General features: G+C 58.3%; 11 protein-coding genes across 11 annotated transcripts; 7 read left to right on the top strand and 4 right to left on the bottom strand.

Annotated features, from left to right (window-relative positions):
• Window positions 1–18: 18 nt before the first annotated feature.
• Window positions 19–1,277, top strand: CcaverHIS019_0605120 (uncharacterized protein; the record flags this gene model as incomplete). The annotated part of the gene is made up of 2 exons (XM_060602978.1): window positions 19–984; window positions 1,020–1,277. The coding sequence occupies 2 exons, from the start codon at window positions 19–21 to the stop codon at window positions 1,275–1,277; spliced, it is 1,224 nt and encodes a 407-aa protein (XP_060459318.1).
• A 1,325-nt stretch (window positions 1,278–2,602) lies between these two features.
• CcaverHIS019_0605110 (uncharacterized protein) lies at window positions 2,603–4,210 on the top strand (the record flags this gene model as incomplete). The annotated part of the gene is made up of 2 exons (XM_060602976.1): window positions 2,603–2,922; window positions 2,998–4,210. 2 exons carry the CDS (start codon window positions 2,603–2,605, stop codon window positions 4,208–4,210), a joined length of 1,533 nt encoding a protein of 510 aa, XP_060459317.1.
• Window positions 4,211–4,907: 697 nt separating this feature from the next.
• Window positions 4,908–6,009, top strand: CcaverHIS019_0605100 (uncharacterized protein; the record flags this gene model as incomplete). The annotated part of the gene is made up of 3 exons (XM_060602975.1): window positions 4,908–5,155; window positions 5,196–5,322; window positions 5,356–6,009. The coding sequence occupies 3 exons, from the start codon at window positions 4,908–4,910 to the stop codon at window positions 6,007–6,009; spliced, it is 1,029 nt and encodes a 342-aa protein (XP_060459316.1).
• A 93-nt stretch (window positions 6,010–6,102) lies between these two features.
• On the bottom strand, window positions 6,103–6,988 carry CcaverHIS019_0605090 (uncharacterized protein; the record flags this gene model as incomplete). Its single annotated transcript, XM_060602974.1, has 3 exons — window positions 6,103–6,132; window positions 6,192–6,527; window positions 6,566–6,988. 3 exons carry the CDS (start codon window positions 6,986–6,988, stop codon window positions 6,103–6,105), a joined length of 789 nt encoding a protein of 262 aa, XP_060459315.1.
• Window positions 6,989–7,248: 260 nt separating this feature from the next.
• CcaverHIS019_0605080 (uncharacterized protein) lies at window positions 7,249–10,416 on the bottom strand (the record flags this gene model as incomplete). The annotated part of the gene is made up of 4 exons (XM_060602973.1): window positions 7,249–7,299; window positions 7,333–8,643; window positions 8,681–9,683; window positions 9,734–10,416. The coding sequence occupies 4 exons, from the start codon at window positions 10,414–10,416 to the stop codon at window positions 7,249–7,251; spliced, it is 3,048 nt and encodes a 1,015-aa protein (XP_060459314.1).
• A 1,344-nt stretch (window positions 10,417–11,760) lies between these two features.
• On the top strand, window positions 11,761–13,708 carry CcaverHIS019_0605070 (uncharacterized protein; the record flags this gene model as incomplete). Its single annotated transcript, XM_060602972.1, has 12 exons — window positions 11,761–11,915; window positions 11,976–12,111; window positions 12,155–12,263; window positions 12,303–12,425; window positions 12,472–12,492; window positions 12,539–12,562; window positions 12,606–12,658; window positions 12,697–12,735; window positions 12,774–12,909; window positions 12,954–13,026; window positions 13,064–13,214; window positions 13,250–13,708. 12 exons carry the CDS (start codon window positions 11,761–11,763, stop codon window positions 13,706–13,708), a joined length of 1,479 nt encoding a protein of 492 aa, XP_060459313.1.
• A 173-nt stretch (window positions 13,709–13,881) lies between these two features.
• On the bottom strand, window positions 13,882–14,894 carry CcaverHIS019_0605060 (uncharacterized protein; the record flags this gene model as incomplete). The annotated part of the gene is made up of 6 exons (XM_060602971.1): window positions 13,882–13,902; window positions 13,937–14,211; window positions 14,244–14,303; window positions 14,341–14,440; window positions 14,501–14,673; window positions 14,708–14,894. The coding sequence occupies 6 exons, from the start codon at window positions 14,892–14,894 to the stop codon at window positions 13,882–13,884; spliced, it is 816 nt and encodes a 271-aa protein (XP_060459312.1).
• Window positions 14,895–15,149: 255 nt separating this feature from the next.
• On the top strand, window positions 15,150–16,593 carry CcaverHIS019_0605050 (uncharacterized protein; the record flags this gene model as incomplete). The annotated part of the gene is made up of 3 exons (XM_060602970.1): window positions 15,150–15,166; window positions 15,350–15,585; window positions 15,809–16,593. 3 exons carry the CDS (start codon window positions 15,150–15,152, stop codon window positions 16,591–16,593), a joined length of 1,038 nt encoding a protein of 345 aa, XP_060459311.1.
• A 346-nt stretch (window positions 16,594–16,939) lies between these two features.
• Window positions 16,940–17,395, bottom strand: CcaverHIS019_0605040 (uncharacterized protein; the record flags this gene model as incomplete). Its single annotated transcript, XM_060602969.1, has 1 exon — window positions 16,940–17,395. The coding sequence occupies one exon, from the start codon at window positions 17,393–17,395 to the stop codon at window positions 16,940–16,942; it is 456 nt and encodes a 151-aa protein (XP_060459310.1).
• A 1,158-nt stretch (window positions 17,396–18,553) lies between these two features.
• On the top strand, window positions 18,554–20,422 carry CcaverHIS019_0605030 (uncharacterized protein; the record flags this gene model as incomplete). Its single annotated transcript, XM_060602968.1, has 3 exons — window positions 18,554–19,513; window positions 19,556–19,850; window positions 19,893–20,422. 3 exons carry the CDS (start codon window positions 18,554–18,556, stop codon window positions 20,420–20,422), a joined length of 1,785 nt encoding a protein of 594 aa, XP_060459309.1.
• A 440-nt stretch (window positions 20,423–20,862) lies between these two features.
• Window positions 20,863–23,216, top strand: CcaverHIS019_0605020 (uncharacterized protein; the record flags this gene model as incomplete). The annotated part of the gene is made up of 3 exons (XM_060602967.1): window positions 20,863–20,904; window positions 21,247–21,271; window positions 21,394–23,216. The coding sequence occupies 3 exons, from the start codon at window positions 20,863–20,865 to the stop codon at window positions 23,214–23,216; spliced, it is 1,890 nt and encodes a 629-aa protein (XP_060459308.1).
• Between the last annotated feature and the right edge of the window lie 107 nt (window positions 23,217–23,323).

Below are 23,323 nucleotides of genomic sequence, written 5' to 3'. Positions count from 1 at the left end.
CCCCAACAACTCCTCAACATGCCCGGCGCCATCCCCAACAACCACCACGACTGCAAGGCAGGCCTCAATGGCGTGTGCACCTGTGGCACCAACCGTGACAAGCACGCCCACAACTCTCACCAGTGGGCCCCTTGGGCGTCCTGGCCCCACGGCCGCCCTTCCTCCCCTCACAACCACTACGAGGCCCAGACGTACTACTCTGCCCCTCCCCATGCCCACACGCCCTCGGCTCCCTACTCGTACAACAACGCCTCTCCCTACCACTACCAGCCTCACGCTTGCGGCCCTCACGGTGCCTGCGACCCCGCACCTTGCGGCCCTCCTCACGCCCACACCCACCCCGCTGGCAACTGCCACGACGTGAGCCTCCTCCTTGGTCACCTCAACCAGCTCTCCATCCCCGGCATCTCGTACGCGTGTGCGCCCCACCCCCCCCACACCGTCTGCCTGCCCCGTGACACTGGCCGCACGCCCCTCGTCTTCGAGTTCCAGTCCCGCCTCGTCCGCGACCACCTCCACCACCCTCTCATGTCCTACCTCGCCGAGGGCATTTCGCCCGGCACCCTCACTACCGGCCTCGCTGGTACCAAGATCCACACCGCCCGTCAGCTCCTCGGCACCGAGCGCCCCGACGGTTACCGTTCCCTCCAGGCGGTTGTGTACAGCCACGTCCTCCTCTCGCTCAATGTTCTTCTTCTCGAGGAGACGGCGCGCAACAAGTGCATTGACCACCGTCGTTACTGGACCGTCACCTCGCCTTGCGATGCCAACCACGCCCACTCGGGCCTCGAGCTCCAGATCGGCTGCACTACCGGCGTCGCCCTCGAGGTTCACCCCACCACCGTCGTCAGCAACCCCCTCATGGACGCTGTCCTCAACGCCGTCAAGCTCGGTGCTGCCTTTGACAAGTCCCGTGGCCGCGTCGTCGCCGAGGTCCGCGGCGACCCGTACCTCCACATGGACGCCCTTGCCCTTCTTACCCAGGTAAGCACACGTCTAACTCACACGCTCACATCCAGGTCTGGGTCCGCTTTGGCAAGCACGCCGCCTCCAACGATGCCACCATCGCTTGGGTTGTGCTCTCGAACCTCGAGCGCTCGATCGTCTTCCACCGCACCGGCAAGGCCATCCAGGTTTCGCACATCATCCACGGCAGCGGCATCAACACGCCTCACGACTCGGTCCAGAACTTCTACTCGCTCCTCCTTGCCCTTTCGGTCCTCAAGAAGCAGCAGTACCACTCGACCGCTGTCAGCGAGCTCGTTCACCTCATCTAGGGTGTTAGTAGGGGCACACGACTTTAATCTCGCGAGAGATTGGGTCAGCTGTGACTAGAAGCGAAACTATCAGCGAGAATGAGAATCACTATCACACGACACGTCGACTTACATGAGACAAGAGAGGAAAAGTTGACTGAGGCAACCTTGCATATAGCCCATAGTTTTACCATGCATGTGTATTCACACAGCGGGGTATGGATGGGGCGGGCATGGATGGGGCGGGCGCCGGCCATCAGACATGCTTGCATTAGCGCGTCGTTGTGTCAGCTCAGCGAAGACCGCGAAGAGAGACGGGCGGAGGTGTCCGACACTCACTGGTTAGTCAGTTGTGTGTTGAGAATCAGAGCTGACGATGGGAATTGACGTGCCATGCCAAGTTGCCCATATTCTCACTAATCCCATCGAGTCACAGTTTGCAAGTTGCAAGCCCGTACGGTGTGAGGCATGTGTGAATTAGTGTGTGTGCGACTGACAATGGTGGTTAGAAGAGGATGTGTAAAAGCAAGGAGCGGTTGAGGAAATGGAAGCCTGGGAGGATTAGTATAACCCAGCGACGGCCTTGCTCGTGACCGTTTCAGAGTCGAGACCGGACGGGTGCGCGGCCCCGATCCAATTCCGGTACTGACTAGATGTTGTCGATCACGGCATCACACGCACTTGGATGCTGGCGAACTTGGCAGATAGAGGCAGAACTCACACTGTGTTCTGAAGCATTCCTTGGATGGAATTAACCGAAGGATGAGGAGCTTGGTTTAACCGTCATCTCATCTCTCGGAGATGCCATGTCATGCCTGAACTCGTTTCTCAAACATATCCAGTGCTTTGATGTGACCACGTTGACGACGGACGATTTGTCACCCCGCCGGCATGGAATGGTGAGGAGGCGAGGTTGGTTGATGGTGGATGGTAGATGGTCGGAGGAGCCGGGCCCAGGTGCGGCATCTACCATCTACCCTACCCAACCCAAGCATTCCTTCTGAAACTAGTCAGTAGCCCACCGGATTCTCCGTTGACCTCATACATACTACTTACTGATGCCGTGCATGACCGATAGAAAAAAGTTGAGCCGTGCTGACGGAAGGCCGACAACGGCTGATAACCCGCAAATGTTGTGTCTCGGTCGAGTCGGACTGGGCCGCGACTCAGGATCGGAACACCCGATTGAGTGAGAATGGCTAAACCACCCAAGGGAAGGGATAACCACCGGGTCACGGGCATTGCCATTCCGGTTACCAACTAGTTGATAATGCCCACCCCTGGGTGACGCACTTGTTCATTTCCCCCTTCCACATCTTTTGATTCATTGATCTTTGAGAGCGATAATGATCCGCCTCACCGTCCGCTCGTCCATCTTTGCCCGCGGTTTCGCGACGAGCGCCATCGCCCGCTCGTCCAAGGTCTACCCGTCTGCCGCTGCCGCCGTCGAGGGCGTCAAGACTGGCGACACGGTTCTTGCCGGCGGTTTCGGGCTGTGTGGCGTGCCCAACACCCTCATTAATGCTTTGGCCAAGCGCACCGAAGTCAACAACCTCACTGGCGTCTCCAACAATGCCGGTGCGCTTGTGGACGGCGAGACTCGTGGCCTTGGCAAGTTGCTCGAGACCAAGCAGCTCAGTCGCCTAATCTGCTCTTACATCGGCACGTGAGTATCAATATATCGACAGACTCGCCTCTCTCGCCTGGTTATCGGTTATCGGTATTCGGCGCTGACTTGCAGCAACAAGCTCCTCGAGGGCATGTACCTCACTGGCGAGATCGAGCTCGAGCTCACGCCCCAGGGCACTCTGGCTGAGAAGATGCGCGCCGCGGGCGCAGGTATCCCGGCATTCTACACCCCCACCGGCTACAACACACCTGTGCAGCTTGCTAGCGTGCCCAAGACATACACCAAGGACGGCAAGCCAGACAAGTACCCCAACCCCCGTGAGGTGCGCGAGTTCGGCGGTCGCGAGTTCGTTCTTGAGGAGAGCATCAAGGGCGACGTTGCCCTGATCCGCGCCTGGAAGGTCGACGAGGCGGGTAACACTGTCTTCCGGTACACGGCCAACAACTTTTCCAGCGCAATGGCCAAGAGCGCCGTCATGACCATTGTGGAGGCCGAGGAGATTGTGCCTGTTGGCAGCATCGACCCCATGCAGGTGCACGTGCCGGGCGTGTACGTCAACCGCATTGTCAAGGCGACGACGCCACGCGAGATCGAGTACATGACCACCAAGCCCGAGCCTGGAGCCGACACCGGCGCGTCGCTCGGCAAGGGTGAGGCTCGCGCCCGCCGTGAAAACATTGTCAAGCGTGCGGCGCAGGAGCTCAAGGACGGATACTACGCCAACCTGGGCATTGGAATGCCGACCCTCATCCCCGACTTTGTGCCCAAGGACCGCCAGATCTGGCTCCAGTCCGAGAACGGTCTGCTTGGCATGGGCCCTCTTCCCGCCAGCTACGCCGTCGACGCCGACGTCATCAACGCCGGTAAGGAGACGGTGACCATGGTTCCGGGCGCATCCGTGTTTGGATCTGACGAGTCGTTCGCCATGATCCGCGGAGGACACGTCAACGTCTCGGTCCTCGGTGCGATGGAGGTCTCGGCGGCAGGTGACCTCGCCAACTGGATCATTCCTGGCAAGCTCGTCAAGGGTATGGGTGGTGCTATGGACCTCGTTTCGTCGCCAGACCAGACCAAGATTATCGTCTGCACAGACCACACGGACAAGCACGGCAAGCCCAAGATTGTGCAGGAGTGCTCGCTGCCGCTTACGGGCGCGCGTTGCGTGAGCATGATCATCACCGATCTCTGCGTGTTCGAGGTCGACCGCAAGGCTGGCAAGCTCACTCTCACCGAGCTCATGCCCGGCGCCACCGTCGACGAGGTCAAGGCCAAGACGGGCGCGACGTTTGACGTCGTCCCAAACATCAAGGAGGTGTCGATCTAGTGTATGTGATTGTATAGTAGCATGGCTAGAGCATGTATCGGATGAAGCGGCGGTGCACGAGCGTAGCGAGTGCTGGACGAGTGCTGGACGAGTACTGAACGAGTACTGAACGAGTGCTGAACGAGTACTGAGGCGGAATCTAGAGTGCGGAGATGTTGGCGCCCCGAGATCGGGTTCGGGTTTCACAGTGGATCCCAGAGTTTCCAGCAAACTCAACTCAATCAGGTCTTGTGATCGGGCACAATCGCTGCTACACTCAGGCTACAGTACAGTACTGTTTCAAACAATTTCAGCTTGTCAATCACTCGCACATACCATGTCCTCGATCGGGTCTTCCGTGCCGTGCCCGTGGGGTATGCCCGGCGAATTCGCGGCGTCCCACTCGCCTCGCGCTGCAATGGGAGCCCTGGGACTGGTGGGACTAGTGGGACTGGTGGGAGGGCTTTGTCAGTGCGGCGAGCGGCGATTTGATCCATTGTAAGACAAAATAGGGAGTTCGGCATTCGGCTGTGAGATGTCCGTCGGCCCTGTGGCCCCACCTGAACATGACACTCTGACACCTGGTGCGGCGGCGTCCTAAATCACCGCAACGTCATGGTCCAAGGTCATGTTCAGCTGATACAGGATACAGATTATAAGCCCAGTCCACGCAGCCCACCTGTCTTCCCACACCCACATCCACAGCCTATCAACTAACATGCCAAAGGTCAGCGACGTCCCCCATGTCGGCAAGGCGATCCTGGACGCCATCCAGCGCGGTGCACCCGACGTCGACCTCGACGACCTGCCCAACCTGACCGATATGAGCGCCGACAAACTCACCGAGAACGTCATTGCCATTAACCAGGGATGCACGAATCCCAGGCAGAAGTATGTGCTCGAGGCTCTTGTGCGGCACATGCACTCGTTTGTCAAGGAGGTCGGCCTTACGCCCGAAGAGTGGATGTGAGTCGCCAGAAGGCCTGGAGGCGCTTGCTGACCACAGGACCGGCCTTGAATTCCTCACCAAGACTGGACAGATGTGCACCGATATCCGGCAAGAATTTATTCTCCTCTCGGACGTGTTTGGCGTTTCCGCACTCGTTGACACGCTCAACCACCCCAAGCCTCCTGTGAGTTTCCCCCACCTCAATAGCTGACTCTAGGGAGCGACCGAGGCGACAGTCCTCGGCCCATTCTTCGTCGAGGATGCGCGCGAGGTGGCAATCGGCGGCGAAATTGCCGGCGAAGAATCGGGCGAGCCAATGCTCGTCAAGGGCCGTATCCTCGACACGAACGGAAAGCCTATCCCCAACTGCCTCATCGAGACCTGGGAAACAGACGAGGACGGATACTACGACACGCAGCGGTCCGGAGAGGACGGGTACGTGCAGGACTGCCGTGGGCGCCTGTATTCCGACAAGGATGGCAACTATGCTTTCCGCTGTGTCATGCCTGTTCCATACCCGATTCCGAACGACGGGCCAGTCGGCCAGCTCCTGCGCAGCATGAACCGACACGTCTTCCGCCCGGCGCACTTGCACATGATGTTTATCGCCGACGGATACGAAAAGCTCATTACCGCGCTGTACTTCAAGGGCGACATCTTCCTCTCGTCGGACGCAGTGTTTGGTGTCAAGAGCAGCCTGGTCGAGGATCCTAAGAAGGTTACGGATCCGGCCGAGGCGCGCAAGGCTGGATTCAAGAAGGACGAGTTTTACCTGTGCGACCGCGACTTCATCCTTATTACCGAGCAGCAGGCCCAGGAGGAGCTTGTCAAGGCTAAGGCTCAGGCCAAGGCGGAGGCCACCAAGGCGTAGTGTCCATGTGTTTGTAAAGATCATGCAGCTTGTACGTGTTTATTGTCTGGGTGTATTTGTAGTATCTACTCATGCCACCATCCCAACATCCTTTCAGCCTTCGAAGAGTCCCACACCGCGCGTCTAGGCTTATCCCTCCAATAAGCCGCATCACACTCAACTCCCGGCCAGTACTTGCTCACAAGCTCCAACGTCCCGACCTTGTCCTTGGGCAGTTCTCCAGCTTTTGTAAACTGGTCATCGACCCCGCCCTCCCAGCATATCTCCGGTGCCACGATATTGAATACCTCGTGTCCAGTCCATCCCTCACTCGTGAGACCCAACACACACGCACGCGCAACAGCCGTATAAGATACCCACGAGAAGATGTCACACGCCTGCGTGTCGGGGTACGATGTGGCGTAGTTGTCGCGGACCATGTGGGGACGGAGGGATGCGATGCGGGTTCCCGGAGACCAGCGGACAAGCGCGTCGGCTTGGATCTCGCACTCGTGTTTCGAGAGGGCGTAGGCGTCTTCCTGGGGTTTAGGGTGGGGGAGAGGAAAGAGACACTCACAGGCCGCCGCTCAACCTCCTCGGTAATAGGAAACGTCTCAAACTTTGTATGGCCTAGCGGAGCAAAACTAAGTCCATGCGCATTAACGCTGCTTGCCTGCACGATTCGGTCGACTCCATGATCAACCGCCGTGCGCATGACGTTGTAGCTGCTGACGACGTTGTTGGCGTGTAATGCGCGGTCGTCTAGGCCCGGTCGGGGCTCAGGTATTGCGCCGAGGTGGATGACCCCGTCAAAGGTTTGGGTGAAGAGCGCGTCAACGTCGTTTAGGGAGGTGAGGTCGGCAGACATGAACTCCGCCCCCGGAGGGAGGGTTGATGGCGGGGTACGGTCTGTCGCTAGGACCGTGTGGCCTGCCTCGATGAGTTGCGAGAGGGTGTGGGTGCCGCAGCGGCCGGTTGCGCCTGTTAGGAGGACGTGCATGATAAGTTGCGTAGAGATTCAAGGTGTGATGCATCGAGCAGCGGATGACGCTGTTGACGACATGCTGTCAGTAAGGCTCATCCGTCACCTCCCTGTGCGTACCGGTATTTGACGGGATAATGCGGGCCATCGCCTGCTGGATCCATGTTGACTCTACAAACTCCCCGCATACCATCGGGTGCATTACTATAAACGGCCCAGGCTAATAAACAATATGCACATGCAGTTCAGCACAGGACGCCCAAAAAAAATCGCAGCATCTAGAACACGTCCTCAGCGAGCGGACACTCGGCAGTGTTGTGTGCCGCGCTCTGGCTGTTAGCGGCATTCTTTTGCACACTCACCTCGCAGTCGTTGCACCACTTCTTGCCCTTCTTTATGTTGAGTGGCGATGTGCTCCCGCCCTCAAGCGGCGCGCCAGTGAACACAGGACACGCATCGAGCTCGTGTGGACCCTCGCACAGCTCACAGCGCAGGACAGTCTCGCTGCTCCCCGCACTGACGGTCGTCGAGCCGTTCGACTGCTCGGATGGGTTGCGGCTGTGTAAGGGTACAGAGGGTACAGAGGGAACAGAGGGAACAGCGGGAACAGAGGGAACAGCGGGAACAGAGCTGGGTGCCGGCGCAGGCTTGGCGTTGCGCAGCCGCTCCATCTCCGCTTCCAGTTCGTGCACGCGTGTCTCGAGCTCGTCCTCGCGATAAATCTTGGACTCGACGAGCGACTCGAGCTCGGACACCTCGCGCTCAAACTCCTTGATCACTTGGCTCTGCTGTGAGACGGTGCCACGCAGCTTGACCGTCTCCTCGGAACCACCGCCATTGCCATTAGGCGTTTCCGAGTCGTTGATCTCCTGAAGGAGCTTAATCTCCTCCTTGAGCATGCCGATCTCGTCTTGCAAGTCCGTCTGCTTGCTCTTGAGCCCCGAGTTCTCCTCCTTCATCTCGGCGATGATGTGATGGTAGCCGCGGATCGACTTCTCGGCCTCCTCAATCGAGCTGCTCGACTTGCGGGGTGCACGACCAACCGGGATGTCACCATCAATCGAGCGCTTGCGCGCAGACTGTAGTTCGATGTCGAGCTGAACAACCTTGGCCTCGAGCTCCGTGACTCGCTTGTCCGCTTCCTCGAGCTGCTCTTTCAGTTCGCCGGCCTTGGCGTCGCCTTCCTCGTCGGGCCGCTCAGTAGCCTCCTGCCGTAACGTCTCAATCTCCGCCCGGGCGCTCTCGAGAGCAGTCTGATTCTCGGTGAGGGCGCCTTGGAGCTCTGTGATGCGCTCCTTGGCCGCAGTCGCGTCCGTGTGGAGCTTGATGATCTCCGCCTTGGTACGCTGCACTTCAGCCTCCACAGTCTTCTCCGCATCGCGCGACTTGTCGTACTTGGCCTGCCACGCGTCCGAGTCGGTCTCCGCCTGACTACGCGTGTCCTCAAGTTGCTCCTCAAGGTGAAGGATTCTGCTCTGGAGGTGCTTGATCTGGTCGGTGAGGGTCTCGTTGTCGATCTCAGCGGCTGTGCGTGGCTTGTTGTCCACATGCGCGACGTGGGCCTTCTCTTTAGCAGCAGCTGCCTCCTCCGTAGCCTTGACCAGCTTCTCCTCGAGCTCGCGTACCTGCATCTCGAGCTGGAACTGCTTGTTCTCGTTGATCTCGATGATTTGCTGCCATGTCAGCTGGTTGCAATACCATCCAACTCACGTTGCCAGCACTTGTCAGCTCGTCGGTGAGCTTCTTCAGTTGGCCCACCTCCGTCTCGGCTGCGTCTGCACGTTCCTCAACCTTACGCATCTCCTCACGCCTCGCATCCATACCGGCCTCGAGCTCGTGAGCAGCGCGCTCGGTCGAGATACGCATCTCCTTTTGCAGCTCCGCGACCTCGCGCTCCTTAGCTGCTAGATCCTCCTTGAGCTTGCTGCTGGAAGTTTGCAGTTCCTCTACCTTCAGCTTAACACCCTCAGCATCGCCGCTGGAGGCAGATAGCTGGATGCGGAGAGCGTCCGCCTCAGCCTTGGCGTTCTCGACGTCGGTCTGGAGCGCCTCCAGCTTCTCCGCGTCGCCGGAAGTGTCGGGAATGCTGGCAACCTGGTCCTCGAGCTCCATGTTCCGACGGCGCAGTTCCTCGATCTCCCTTTCGAGAGCAGCAGTATTGGCAGCGGTATTCTTGGAGGCCTGAGGGGAAGGCGGTGGGGGCATCATCTCAGATTGCCGTGCCACGCGAGCCTTGGGAGTGGCCAATGAACTTGCCACGCTCGGCCTAGGTCCCCGCCCAGGAGTCGTCGTGCCAATCTTGGTAGCCTTGGGAGTCAGAGAGTTGTTGAGTCCTGACCCAGCGGAGGCCGTCTCGGATGACCTGGCGTCCAGCTGCTTAGCGGTCATGCCGAGGTACTTGCTAGCACGCGACCCTTCGGTGATGTTGGCAGCTGCGTGTGCAGCGCTCTTCGGCCCAGCACTATCGTCCTCCACCTTCCTCGGTGTCCGGGTGGTCACGGATCGGGTGCCAAAGCTAGGCGTCGTTGCTCCACGCCTGTTCCTCTCCGAAGCGGGTGTCGCTCGGCCCGAGGCCGAGTACGACGAGGTCAGGGAGCGATGCGAAGCCACCGATGCAGGGCGAGAGGCTGGTGTTGGTGCGGCGGTAGGCGGTGCGAGCTTCTCAGCGAGTGCGAAGATGCCACAGTTGGGCTCGCATTCAAAGTACTTGACGCTGGGGTGGTCAATAATCTTATCCGAGAATGAGCGTGTGTAATCTCTCACCCGTCAACAGAGCCGTCGTTCCTTCCCTTGCCCTTGAAGCCGCCTTCCAGCTCGACACCTGCCCAGATGCCATCTCGGATGTGGGTCGGGCCCAGGTAACGCAGCGTGCCCTCGTAGCCGTGAGAGGGCAGTCGCACACGCTCACCGACAGTTGGAGTCCACTTGGTGCTCTCCAGGCCGGCTCGCGACTCGGGCCTTCGGTACGAGGGCGTAGAAGTGGAGGATGCCATACTCGGTCGTCGTGCAGGCGTGTTTGAAGAACTTGCCAACGAGGAGCGAGCCGAGAGAGAGGTGCGTGAGTTCACTCGCGAAGACGACGTCGTAATAGACGAGGGTGTGCGCGGACGAAGGCCTGGAGACCTGGACGAGTTCAGGCCCGAGTTGTTGCTCGGCGTCTGGAGGAAGGACTGGGCTGGTCCACCTCTACTTTGGGTCGGCGTATCTGGGTCAGAGTCCTTTGGGCCCATGCTACGGCCCTGTGACGATGGTGGACGACGACGCATGACGAGGTCGCTGTAGGCTTGATCCCTTTCGGGATCGTTCTTGGTCAAGGTGGCCGGGACATTGCTTGGGCCCAAGGAGGAGCGGGGGCGGCGTGTCGTGGGGCCTGGGATACCAGAGGCAGCGTTTCCTGGTGAGCCGTTGAGGCGGCCAGGCGTTGTGAGCGTTGGCAGCCGCGACATTGGGTCGGAACGTGGAGTGAGCAATTGATTATAGCAAAGATACGGGTGCAAGATAGTTTGGCAAGGGGTAGTGATTGTGGAGTGTATGAGTGTGAGTTGTAGAGGTTGGTCGGTTGTGTCGTGGTTTGATTTGGGCGTGACAGTCGAGGAACGATTTCGAGGAACCAGGCAAGTCAAGACCTAGAGACGGGATTGTTGGGCGTAATTGGGTGTCGTAATACCCTTGACTTTGATCAACGTTCGGCGGTCCTCGTGAATGAATAAGTAGACGTCGCGAGGTTCGTAGTAGAGTATGAGTAGATGATGAATGGAGAGAAAAAGAGAGAGAGAGAGAGAGAGAGAGAGAGAGAGAAGAGAAAGAGAGGATGAGGGAGAGGAAGGGAGAGAGGGAGGGGAAGGACAAGTAGGGAGGAAGAGGACAAGGAGTAGGATGGATATGATCTGTGAGATGCAACTCTAGTTGGACCACTTGTTGACAGGTACCAAAGGGTTCTCATCAGGCGTCACCCAAAACCCATACAAACACCAAACCTCCCTCCCAGGGAACATACCCTTGACCTCCCTAAACTGCCCAACCCCACTGTAGCCCCTTCCGAACCTCCACTATTCGCCACCACCACTCATACCATCAACGCGAACGCGTGTGTATCTCGTGCCTGGACCCCAGTTGCCTTTGAAGAGAATTAGGCTTGTCAATATGTCATTAAACCACGTGGGACATATGCATTGACATTTCATTGATCATTCATTATTTTTAAGGCTGTTCAATTTGTTGTTCTATTACACGCCTAATAGCCACGCGAGTTGAGATATTGAGATGGGGAAGGGGGCGGAATGATGATATGACCTGACTAGCGGCATTGCGGACTAGCGGATGAGTGCAGGGTTCGCCACCACGGTCAAGTCAACCAACACCCCTCCTCCCCCATCATCATCCTCACCCTCCCCTCATCCTCACTTCCTCGTCGGCCTCTCCGTTGATCACATAGCTTGACAAGAGAAACCCAAGCCGTATCTACAGATACACAGTAGTCTTCTTCATCCCATTCATCTCTCCTTCCCGCTTCTGATTCACATCAACCACGCACCCACTGAAAAGAGATACCCTACGCAACATTGGAACGACCCCGTCACGAGTCACCGACTTCCCCAACCTCTGCACAGTCCATTCCTCGCGCCTGGACTTACTCGCGTGAATAGAGGTTACGACAAAGCGCCCCCCGCACTCTGCCCCTCCCCATCTCACACCACCGGGAGCGCCCTGGTGCTTCGCCACGCCCACACCTTCACCCTCGACCACTTTGCCTCTACTCATCTCTTTCATTCTTCTCCATCCCCTCACCAATGGACGACGACATGTACGAGGAAGGCTACCCATACATGTCCTACTATGCCGCGTACCCGCCACGCTTAATGGCCACGCCGCCCCGCCCTGACCCCGTCACACATTATGACGTCCGGTTCATCGACGATGTCTCCATGCGCAGCGGCAAGGCCATGTGAGTGGACTTGTTTGCGCCGAACCAAGTTGCTGGTATGTGGACTCTGTTGACACACAGCGATCTCGTCTTCGTGCTCGACTGCACCGGCTCAATGCAGCGGTACATCAACTCGGTGCGCGACCACATCTTCGCCATCTGCGACATGATCCGCGGCGAGGAGGGACTGAACGGCACAGACGACTTGCGAGTTGCTGTGGGTCTACAACTTTGGGTGACGAGGCGCAACTGACACGTAGATCGTCAACTACCGTGACCACAAGCCACAGGACAACACCTACGTGTACAAGTTCAACCCATTCACATCCGACATTGCTGTGGTTCAGAACTACCTCAAGGGTTTGACTGGTGCGTGTCCGCGTGCTCATCGAGACATGCTAACGGCAGCTGCTGGTGGTGGTGATGGACCCGAGGCGGTCACTGCGGCGATGGCAGCGTGCCTGACCGAACTCGAGTGGCGGCGCGAAGCAGCCCGCATGGTCGTCCTCATTGCGGACGCCCCTCCTCATGGTGGGTTCTTTTGCTTGATGTGGAGGGCAGTGCTGACGCGTGACAGGCATTGGCGAGAGCGGTGACCGTGAGTGCAGACATCTTCCCATGAGATTGCTACTGACGACCCCAAGAGATCAAGCAGGGTGACCCCGATGGTGAGTTCGAAGTCATGGGGTTTGAGGGCCATCTGATCCCCAGGACACGACCCCCTCGTCGTTGCTCGCGCCATGGCTCAGCATGGTATCACCATGGTGGGTTTAAAGATCCCGGTAAAACCCGTTAACCGCAGTTCATGGTCGCATGTGAGGACACGCTCTCCAACTATTCTGTGAGTTTCTGGCACAGCGTAGTCACTAACGCCCGTAGCGCGCGGTCGATTTCTTCACCGCCATCTGCAACATGACCTCTGGTGTCATGCTGCCCTTGACCACCGCCGACCTTCTAGCGATGACTATTGTTGGAAGCGTGCTGGAGAACATGGACATGGAGCGTCTTATTGGTGGTAAGTGACTGTGGTGTAGGCTTAGAACGTGCTGACGGCCACAGAGATCGGCCGTGAGGTTGCCGAACGCATCAAGGAGAAGGGCGAAAGCTTGCAGAGCGTTGAGGAGGTCGCTCAGTGAATCACCAGCCTCGTGCCAGGCTAACCGTACCAGGGAATTGCATGAGCGTTTGCTTCTGCGCAACGAGCAGACTAAGCAGGTCCAGCTCCCGGACGTATACATCCAGACGGAGGCGTCGCGGAAGAACGTCTCGGCGTGGATGAACGCACAGTATATCTACGATGCTGCGCCCAACATCCTTCCCGTGAGTACGCCACACCGAGTTCGAACTAACGCCAGGTCGTTAGCCGCCGCCTGACGGACAAATTCCGCAAGACCAACCACAACGCAGGGTTCCAGTACACTCCCGGCGGGCGCCTGCCGCCTCGCCGTCGCCCCAGCAGCGAGGCCAAGTCTGAGCCCGTTGCGATCGCAGCACCCGTGCCGTCCTCTCCCTCGCGCGCTGGCACATCGCCGACGTCACCCGGCCGCCGCATCGTGCAGGACTTCAAGCCGTTCGGTGCTTCTAGTACCAACATGAGCGTGTTCGGCGCTCCGATGCTTCCGACTGGGCCTGGTGGTGGCATGTTTGGCTCGGCGGGTCGCACACCGAACATGAACGCGATGCGCGGGCGCGACGACAATGATGACGACGACGATGATGAGGGCACGCAGCTGCGCCGCGATGCGATTTCGCTCGACCAGGCGCGCCGCATCGCCACGCAGTCTGTCTTCCGCGCTGGCCGCCTCCCTCTCTAACGCCGACTTTTTGATATCTCTCTACATCATTACATGGCAGAGCATCGTTGTGGATCTGTGGAGCATTATGCATTGATACCATGTGAGCGGGCGCGGTGAGCGAGCAGCCACAACCAGTCAGGTCGCGCGAGAGCCCAACGGTGCAATAACAGGATACATCTACATCTACTTGCCTACTTGCGCGCAAACGTGACCTGCTGTCAGCTCCAAGCTCCCTACGCAGCTCACCTTCATCTTGGTCTCGCCGTCGATCTTGAAGTTGTGCAGCGCGTCCTTTGCGACGGCCGACGTCACCTCGTCGACAAACTCGACGAACGCAATATCGCGCTTGGCGGGCACTGTACGAATCTCCTGGAGCCCAGCATACTGCTCGAACACCTCGCGTAGGTCCTCGGCCGTAGTGCCATCAGGAAGGTTCTGGACGAACAGCACATTGTTGGGAGGAAGGTACTCGTCCGGCATCTGCAGCCGCGGCTTCTTCGCGGCCGAGGGTTCGTCGGTGGCTAGCGTCAACATTGCTGGGAGGGGTACTCACCGCCGGCCTGGTGCTTAGCGCGCTGCTTCAGCCTCCAAGCGTTCGTGTTCCGTGTCGTCTCTGAATATCAGCATGATCTCAGACGACGCAGGCGCACTCTTATGCTCCTTGCGCTCTACGAGCCACTTCTCGAACTCTTCCTCTCCCTGCTCGCGCTTAATAACCACGTCGGAACGCTTCTTGGCAAACTGGATAATCTGGATTGGATTAGCGTTCTATACATTCAACAGAAACAGCAACATCCACGCCATACACACAATGGGTTTACCATAGAGCGGGAACTCGGCGACGTCTTCCATCGCCCGCTCGGCCGTCTCTTTGTCCCGGAACGAAATGAACGCTTGTCCCTTCATCCGCGCGTTGCCGTGCGCGATAATAGGCTGAAGAGGATGATACGGTTTAAACAGCGTTGTGAGGGTTGTCTTCATCACTGTGCTTAGTGCTTGCTCGGTATTAATACCCACCATCCACTTGTACCTTCTCGTTCAGGTTGTGGAGGTACAGCGTCTCGCTTGCTTCGGGTTCCGACACGGGGCTGGCCGCGCCGGTACCGTTACCGTTGACCTCGGTACTTGTCGGAACGCCGGCTTCGAGAACTAGCTCCTCCGCCTCGTCCGTCACCGTCGCATGGCGTGATGGTCCGGCGTCCATGGTTATGTTGAGGATGTTGACAAGTGGTCTTCGAGTTGGATTGAGACGACGAAAGGCTCGTCACGTGAATCCCATGCGAGTTTGGTTCCGCTTACCTCTGAGTCTGAGGTCATTTCTAGGCTTGAACGCCGCACGGTTCTCCGCTCGGAAACCGGGCCGGACCACCGCCGACTACATATCATCACATAAGCTGCCCACTTGTTCATCACTTGTTACATGTTCCTCCGCCAATTCTCCACGTCCCGTCTACTCGCCATGCCCAAGATCCTTGTGTAAGTGTGTTCGAGGACGTGACTGTATAATTTCTGCGCGCATACTTGCCGATCACCCGTTTTGGCCGTTTGTCCTCACTGTGGTACTAGGACGGTCTGGCAACGGCTCCAGAACCTGTCCCCGCTCCTGCTCGATACCTTGAACCTCCCCTACCCCCTCTTCCCTCACGTCGCTCACACCAGCACCCGCAACGTTGGCCCCGAGGCCATGAAGCTCCTGCAGGCCACGCCGTTCGAGCTCATCGTCAATCCCGAGGACGCCGAGCCGTCGCGCGAGTGGGTCCTCGAGAATATCTCGGATCCCGAAGTCGTGGCCGCGTGCATCATGCACGGCCAGCCTAGCGACAAGGTAGATGCTGAGCTGCTCGCGCATGCAGGAAAGGGGCTCAAGGTCATCTCGACGTTTTCGGTTGGGTTTGGTGAGTCCAGCCTGGATTATGTGTGAAGAGAGACAGCGGATGGGGCGCGTGCAGGCGTATCTGTGACAGGCCGTTGTTCGGATTCATGACTACGTCTTCCACCCCTCCCCCCGCCTCCCTTTATTCCCACTCCCACTCCTTCTCCTCCCCCCCCCCCCCCCCACCCCCTCACACCCGCTCCTCGCTTCTTGGCAGCTCGCTGTAGCCCTCCTGCTCACACCAGACCACATCGACGTCAAGGCAGCAAACGCTCGTGGCATCAAGATCGGACACACGCCTGGCGTGCTCTCCGACTCTGTAGCGGACATTGCGACAATGCTCGTGCTCATGACCATGCGGAGGGTGGAGGAGGGCATCGCACTCGTCAAGTCTGGCGGCTGGCCACATCTCCCGTGGGCGCCGTTCGTCATGTGCGGCCCAGGGATGAACCACCCGAACTTGACCATTGGATTCCTTGGCTTTGGCCGCATCTCTGAATGCGTGGTGGATCGCCTGCTGGCATTTACAAACAAGTCAGCCCCCCCGCGGATCGTCTACAACTCGTCCCGCGCGCGTGACAACCAGGCCGAGATTGACGCAAAGTTTTCGCAGCGGTGGGGAGTGGACGTGCAGCGGGTGGAGAAGGACACTCTTGCAGAGCAGGCGGATATCGTGATTGTGCTGTGTGCTCTTACGCCCGAGACGACTGATGCCGTCGACGCCGCGTTCCTCAAGAAGATGAAGAAGACGGCCGTGCTCGTTAATGCCGCGCGTGGGCCCATTGTCAACTCGGAGGACCTTAATGCCGCCCTCGACGCTGGAGAGCTCTTCGGCGCCGGCCTCGACGTCATAACTGGCGAACCGCACATTGCCCCTGACCACCCACTCGTGCTTAACAAGCGCTGCGTCGTCATCCCGCACATGGGTAGCGCCGACTACGACACGCGCAACGCCATGGCGGATCTCTGTGTGCGGAATGCGATCGCTGGGGCTGAGGGCAAGGCCCTCCCCGCCGAGGTCAAGGTGTAGCGATCAGGTGATCTACATAGACATATGTCAGAAGTGCTTGCTCCGTTTGCGGTGGCCAAGAATTGACGTTTGCGAGGTCGCAGGTCATGTTCATGTCGGCACATTGCTTGAGGTTGGGGACTGGGTATCTGCTGTTCCCTTCCGTGCTGTGCTGCCTCGCGTTATTGGCTCCGTCAATACCAAGCCTGAGCGCCAAGTCGAATGCCACGCCTCACGACCACCCAGGTCCGACTAGAAAAGTCGACTTGCGTACCACAGCTGGCCATGTGCAATCCTAAATACAACATCTAGCCTCTACAAGTCCTGCTGTCAGCTCACCCCATGTTCTACGACTTACCCAAGGTCCTCAACGTCCAGAGTCCCCATGCTCTACCACCTCAGGCTTGACGTCCAGCTCGGCGAGTCTAGTATTGAGGCGCCGAACCTCGCCGTTCCAGATCTGCACGAGGTCTTTCAGATCCAATCGCTCCGCCACGCCAATCATGTAATCGAGCAGCGCGATTTGCGCCCGCGTACCCTTCGGACTCTCCCAATCCCCCTCAAAGGTAAAAGGAACTCCCTCCCACGGCGGGTAATCGCTGAGCGGGCCGTCGTCCCAGTCCCCAGACTCCCATGTATTCTTCCAATCGGTCGGTCGCGCGCTCTCGTTCCCCCGGTTCTCGACTAGTGCCGTCCCGGAGGAGCCGGAGGAGCCGGAGGAGCCCGAGTCGGAGCGGCCGTGCACATGTATCCTGTAGTCGAGGGGAAGGGCCGAGACGAAAACGAGGGTGGTGATGAAGATGGTGATGATGAGGAGGTTCATGGCCGGTAGGCGAACGGAGCAACCCCCTCACGATGCGATGTGATGCGATGTGTCGACGCCTCAAGATTTAGATGTAGATGGAGATGGGGATGGAGATGGGGATGGAGAGATGGGTAGAGTTGAGAGTAGAGTTGGAGTTGGAGTTTGTGAGGATGAGACATTGTTGCATGGTTGTAGAGGACAAAGTTGTGCGTACTGCCTTTACGAGTCACACAAGGGAGAGAGAGAGGGAAGGTTGATACAGTTGCCCTGTCTGTGCAGTGTGCCTCTTTCAGATTGCGAGATCCAAGCTTGCATTGCCTGAGTGGCTGAGTACCCGCCCTAAGAGGATGGCGTTGGTGGATCGCCCGTGCCTATGTTGCTTTGAATCTTCATCTCAGACTTGATGCACTGGGCGTTACATGCGGTATCGGCAGGAACTGAGGTGGGATGAAAAGGTGGGAGGTGGGGGGTGGGGGGTGGGCATGGGTCAATTGGAGGAATGGACAATCAGGCGTATTGCATGGCAGTGTCTCGGGATGGTGAATTGGTTGCTTGGTATGGAGGTCTGGTCTTGTGCCTGAGACACCGAGACAAGGTGATTGTCAAGTTTGGCCTTGATTCACATGTTTAGCAGCTATAACTCTCCATCCATCCATATATAGATCAAATAGCTCAAAGGTTTGGTGCAGGGCACAGCGCTTTTAGACACAAGTGAAACTGATCGAAACTTGGTCCATTTCTCTCCGAATCCCCGAATTTTCCGGGGAGCCATTGAGCGCAAAATTCAGGACAACTTTACGCCCCGCGCCCCAGCTGTTGAGAATCACACCAATAAATACACGTCATTCATTCATACTACTATCTACTATCTAAGCCACCTGGCCGGGGAGCAATGACCATGGAAGACGGTGCTGGTGTTGGGTTTAGCCCCCTGTGATTGGTGGGCTAGACTTGGTATGGTCCTATGCATCTACTCTATTCACCACGGTAGCCTAACACATGCATCAAGCACAAGCACGCACAAAAACGGCGATGGATGGAGCATGGGTCGAAACTCCATTGGTCACGTGACCGAAGTTCCCGGCTCCCCCGGCCCGATCCTTGCACCGCCCCGGATCCCCCGACGAAGGGCGGCAATTCCATTCCACTTGCAGCATCTCCAACATCCACCACACAATGTCGCGCTCGCACTCGCGCTCGCGCTCCCCGTCGCCGCGTAAGCGGCCCAAGATCTTCCGCGCGTGTGTCGCCTGCGTGGTATCCAAGACGCGGTGCGAGGACGTGACTCCTGGCGGATGCGCACTCTGTCGGCGGCGGAACAAGGCATGTTCTCTCGCTGCGGTGGTTGGGACATTCGAGGGCATGACACCGCCGCTCTCAGCTCGGTCGACGGGTTCAGCAACTTGTTCACACTCGAGGCCAGCAGCGGAAGGAGATGATTTACGCGCCCGCCTAGATGATGCCGAAGCGCGCCTTGAACGCACGGAACGTGCCCTCGCAGACCTCGAGACCCGTGTGTCCGGGCCCATATCCAGCTTCAGACCACAACCCAATTCTCAATATCGGGAAGACGAACACGTCATCCTCGCCGGCCCACTACGCCTATCTAACCTCCAGCTCGAAGGACACGACGAGTCCCTATGGAGTGTGGCATGTACCCGCGCCTATCCTGATCCCATTTCGCGTGGCCTGCTCTCGCCAGCCGAAGCCGAGCTCGTCTGGCACGGATTCAAGGCTCGCGCAGCATGTCTACTCCCCATTCCGCCCTTTACGGCAGTATCAACCCCCCTCCCTGGACACGGGTTTGTTCTTCTTGCCGCATTACACCACGTCCCCGCCCTCATAAGGGATCAAGTCGCTCTACGAGGCATGGTGGATGAGTGCATGGCGCTCGCGATGGGGAGCCATGCCTCTATCGACGTCGTTCTCGCCCTGCTGATTCTGAGTCTTGCTCCGCCACTTCCAGATGATGGAGGGGAGGGCGCGCCGATTACGCCGACTGCTTGGCGCATGCTCTCGCTCGCGAGGAGCATGTGTCTCGCTATGGGGCTTGAGGCGCGCGCTGTGGTTGCGGTGCGGAAGGGCGAGGAACTGGTCGACGAGATGTGGGCTGATTCATTGTGGATTTTGCAACTGGTACGTTTCCCTCTTCCTGCTGGTTTGCCTTGCTAAGACTAGTGGTGCGCCGTGTCGAACCGATACGCCCTCCTCAGCCTCATGTATCCACAGCCGCCGCCGCCGACACCGCTCTCCCTCCGCCTTCCACGACTACAGCGCGAACAGCTCGAGGCAGCCAACGTCCACCTCCGCGCAGAGGCTCACCTCGTCATGGCGTTTTCGCCGTTTGTCGCGCGATTGGCGGCGGTCGAGCACGAGAACGAGTGGGACCATGACGAGTTGCGCGAGCTCGTCTCGGCGTGGGAGGTCGCCAAGGCAGCCGCAGCCGACGTGGCAGCCGCAAACCCCCAGAGCCGTGAGTCATCTTTCCCACCTTCAAGCACAATGCTGATCCCAGCATCCATCAGCATTGACGCCCGCATTATAGAGTTTGCGCTACACATCCGCATCGCCCTCTTCCTATCGTGGCTCCCCACCCCACTCAAGGACATGCGCCAGACGGTCCTCCACTGCCTCCGCAAGTTCCCCCTCAACATGACAGCCGTATTAGACATTGTGACGCCACCACGCGACGGCCCGCCGCCTCTACACCTCGCCCTTGTGCCCGACTACGCCGTCCTCATGTCGGCAGCAGCTGTGATTGTGCTGAAACAGAGTGTGCGATACGTGGCGATTGCGTATCCTGGCTCCAAGCTCATTGAGGGCGGACACCTCGACGATGCTGGGCGAACTGTCCGCACGTTGGGCCGGGCTGCACGCTTCATCGTTACCCAGGGCGAGAAGCTGCTTGCGGACTCGGACGCAAACACTCATTTGGCGGAGGCGGTATGGCCTGGCCAGGGGATGACTATGGTCGATTTTGACCTCCTAAACTTTGACCTGAGTGTGTTGTATCCCGACATTGCGACGATGGAGCTTGGGCTGTGAGCGGCGTAGTAGTAGGGTTAGTAGAGGTTGCAGATGATTCTATAGAAATCTAGAGTGGACATCTATTCCAACATGAGTTGTGCCTATAAATGATGGGGACTCGTGGCTTGGTCGATCCAGATTCACGCTGCGTCATCTCGGCTTCCTAAGTGTCATGTCGCCACTGTGCTATCTCCATCTCGCCACTGGATCTGCCTGTGCGAAATCTAGGCCGTGCGAAGACTTACCTCAGCCCGCGACAGGGATGGGCCTCGGCCTCGCCTCGCAAGCACAAGCATTGATGACAATCATGCTGGTTCCGGACGTGGCCGACGGGCCTTTACGACCAATGACTGACAATTTTCCGGGGATGCCGAGCCGCGGCAAGCTGGCCAGCTGGCCGCTGGCAGCTGGCAGCTGGCTGGTAATACGGACAAACGGCCGTACCGCACAAAAACGCCATGATGACGTATCGGCCGCCAGTCCGCCAGTTGGACCCTAAAGTAGAGCACGCGCAGCCGGACACGTGCCTGGAGTTTACCTGACGTTCTAAGGCCGATTTCCCCATTATAGTCTCACAGCAAAATTGCAAACAGGCTCTAGGGACTATTCTTACAACCTAATACGTACAGAAGGTTGACCGCAACACAGTTGTAGAGGTCAATCGGCGCCCGTTCAAGACGAGCGCTTTCTCGACAAGTACATACTTTAGCTTGCATGGATTTCTTTGCTTGCATCTCTTCATCTTTCTTTTCTTTTCTCATCTCATCTTCTGTCGTTTCTGTTCTTGTCGCCGTCTGTAGCATTATCGGACCTTGACTCGTTTTCTCGGAACTCCCGATTAGCACATACCCGCCACCTCCACATTCAGTACGTGATCGGTGACCCGCCACCACATCAAACCGAGCTGGCTCCTAGTCTCCCGATCCCACAACTCGAGCCGAGCCTTTTCACCAACTCCCCTTATCTATCCGCCATGACTGACGCCGTAGGCATGTCGGACGCTTCGTCGGTGACGGCGAGTCCAGCCACTCCAGCCACCCACGACGGAAAGCCACTGAGCGCATACACACTCCGCCGCTTCCCGTGGCGACCGTACGTTACCCCATTCGAAACCATCTTCAACCACCCCTACAAGGGCAGCGGGACAACAGAGGACCCATACATTGTCGACTGGCTTGTCGATGATGCCGAGGACCCGCAGAGTTGGCCCCAGGTGTTCAAGTGGAGCCAGATTGTCGTTGCGTCCTTTGCCGCCCTCGCCGTCGCCCTATCTTCGTCGGCTTATACTGGCGGTATTCCAAGCCTCATGGCCGACTTTCACAAACCCTCCACTCTTTTCTGGACCGGCGGCGTGTCCCTCTTCGTTTTGGGATTCGCATTCGGCCCTCTCTTCTGGGCACCCGCATCCGAGGTCTTTGGTCGCCGCCGCGTCTATATCGTCTCCTACGTCTTCTTGACCTTGTGGCAGGCCGTGACTTGCGCAGCGCCCAACCCCGGATCGGTGCTCGTCTTCCGTGGCCTCGCTGGCTTGTTTGGATCCTCACCCCTCGCCAACGCAGGCGGCACTATTGCAGACGTCCTCGAACCTACCCAGATGGGCCTTGGAATGGCTCTGTTCTCAGTCGCGCCGTTCCTAGGTCCTGCCCTCGGACCTATTAGCGGTGGATTCCTCGGCGAGACAGCAGGTTGGCGCTGGGTCATTGGCATGCTCGCACTGTTCTGCGCCGCTGTCCTCATCCTCATCTTTTTCCTCAGCGCTGAGACCTACGCCCCCCTTCTGCTCCGCCAGCGCGCGGCCAAACTCTCCAAGATGACCGGCAAGGTATACCGCTACCGCGCCGACGCAGCCAAGCCGCTCAACGCCTTCAAGTTGTTCAAGGCCTCCCTCATCCGCCCTTGGAAGTTCCTCATCTTTGAACCCATCGTCCTCATCCTGTCAATCTACGTCGCTATCATCTACGGCATTCTTTATCTCAACTTTGCGGCGTACCCCATCGTCTTCAGCCAGGGCCGCAAGTGGTCGATTGGTATTTCCGGCCTCGCTTTCCTCGGTATCATGATTGGCGCCATCCTCTCCGTCATTGTCACCATCGTCTGGACAAACCCTCAGTACATCAAGACGATCAAGAAGCGTGGTTACCCTGTTCCCGAGGATCGTCTCGCTCCAGCAATGTGGGGCGGTATCGTCATCATCATTGGTCTTGCTGGATTCGCGGCCACCGACGGCCCCAACGTTCACTGGATTGCACCAATCATCTTCGGCGTCCCCTTCGGCATGGGAATGGTCGTCCTCTTCCTCTCATGCATGGGCTACCTCGTCGACGTGTATGTCATCTACGCGGCCTCAGTCCTCGCAGCCAACTCGGTCCTTCGTTCCCTCTTCGGCGCAGCCTTCCCCCTCTTCACCAAACCAATGTACGAAAAGCTCGGTGTTCACTGGGCCGCTGCACTCCCCGGATTCCTCGCACTGGTTTGCGCCCCCTTCCCCTTCCTGTTTTACAAGTACGGCCACAAGATCCGCGAGAAGGGCAAGTACGCTTCCGAGGCTGCGCGTATCTACGCCCAGATCATTGCTGCGCGCAAGGCCGCACAAGCACAGGCTCCGGCCGACGAGGAGAAGGGCGTCAGGACCGCCCAGGAAATCGAGGACGACCTCCTCTCCGAGGCCGGCGCAGACGACCCCGAACTGTACGACCTCCAGCGTACCATCTCGATGGAGGAGGAGCTCAGCGATCCCCGTGTTCGGCCCACCATGTCCCGCTCGATGTCTCGCTCGATGTCGCGTTCGCGGTCACGTTCGTTCTCGCATTAGGCATCCCTTCCATCATCACATTTTATATTATAGACACTAGCAGATTCATAAACCATGCATTAATTTGAGCCTTTGTACAAAGTCGCTAGCAACCACAGATGACGGTC

The sequence above is a fragment of the Cutaneotrichosporon cavernicola genome (genome assembly GCF_030864355.1).
Source record: "Cutaneotrichosporon cavernicola HIS019 DNA, chromosome: 6".
NCBI classification, from domain to species: domain Eukaryota; kingdom Fungi; phylum Basidiomycota; class Tremellomycetes; order Trichosporonales; family Trichosporonaceae; genus Cutaneotrichosporon; species Cutaneotrichosporon cavernicola.
Note: the sequence above shows the minus strand (reverse complement) of the source record. Positions and strands in the feature narration are given on the sequence as shown.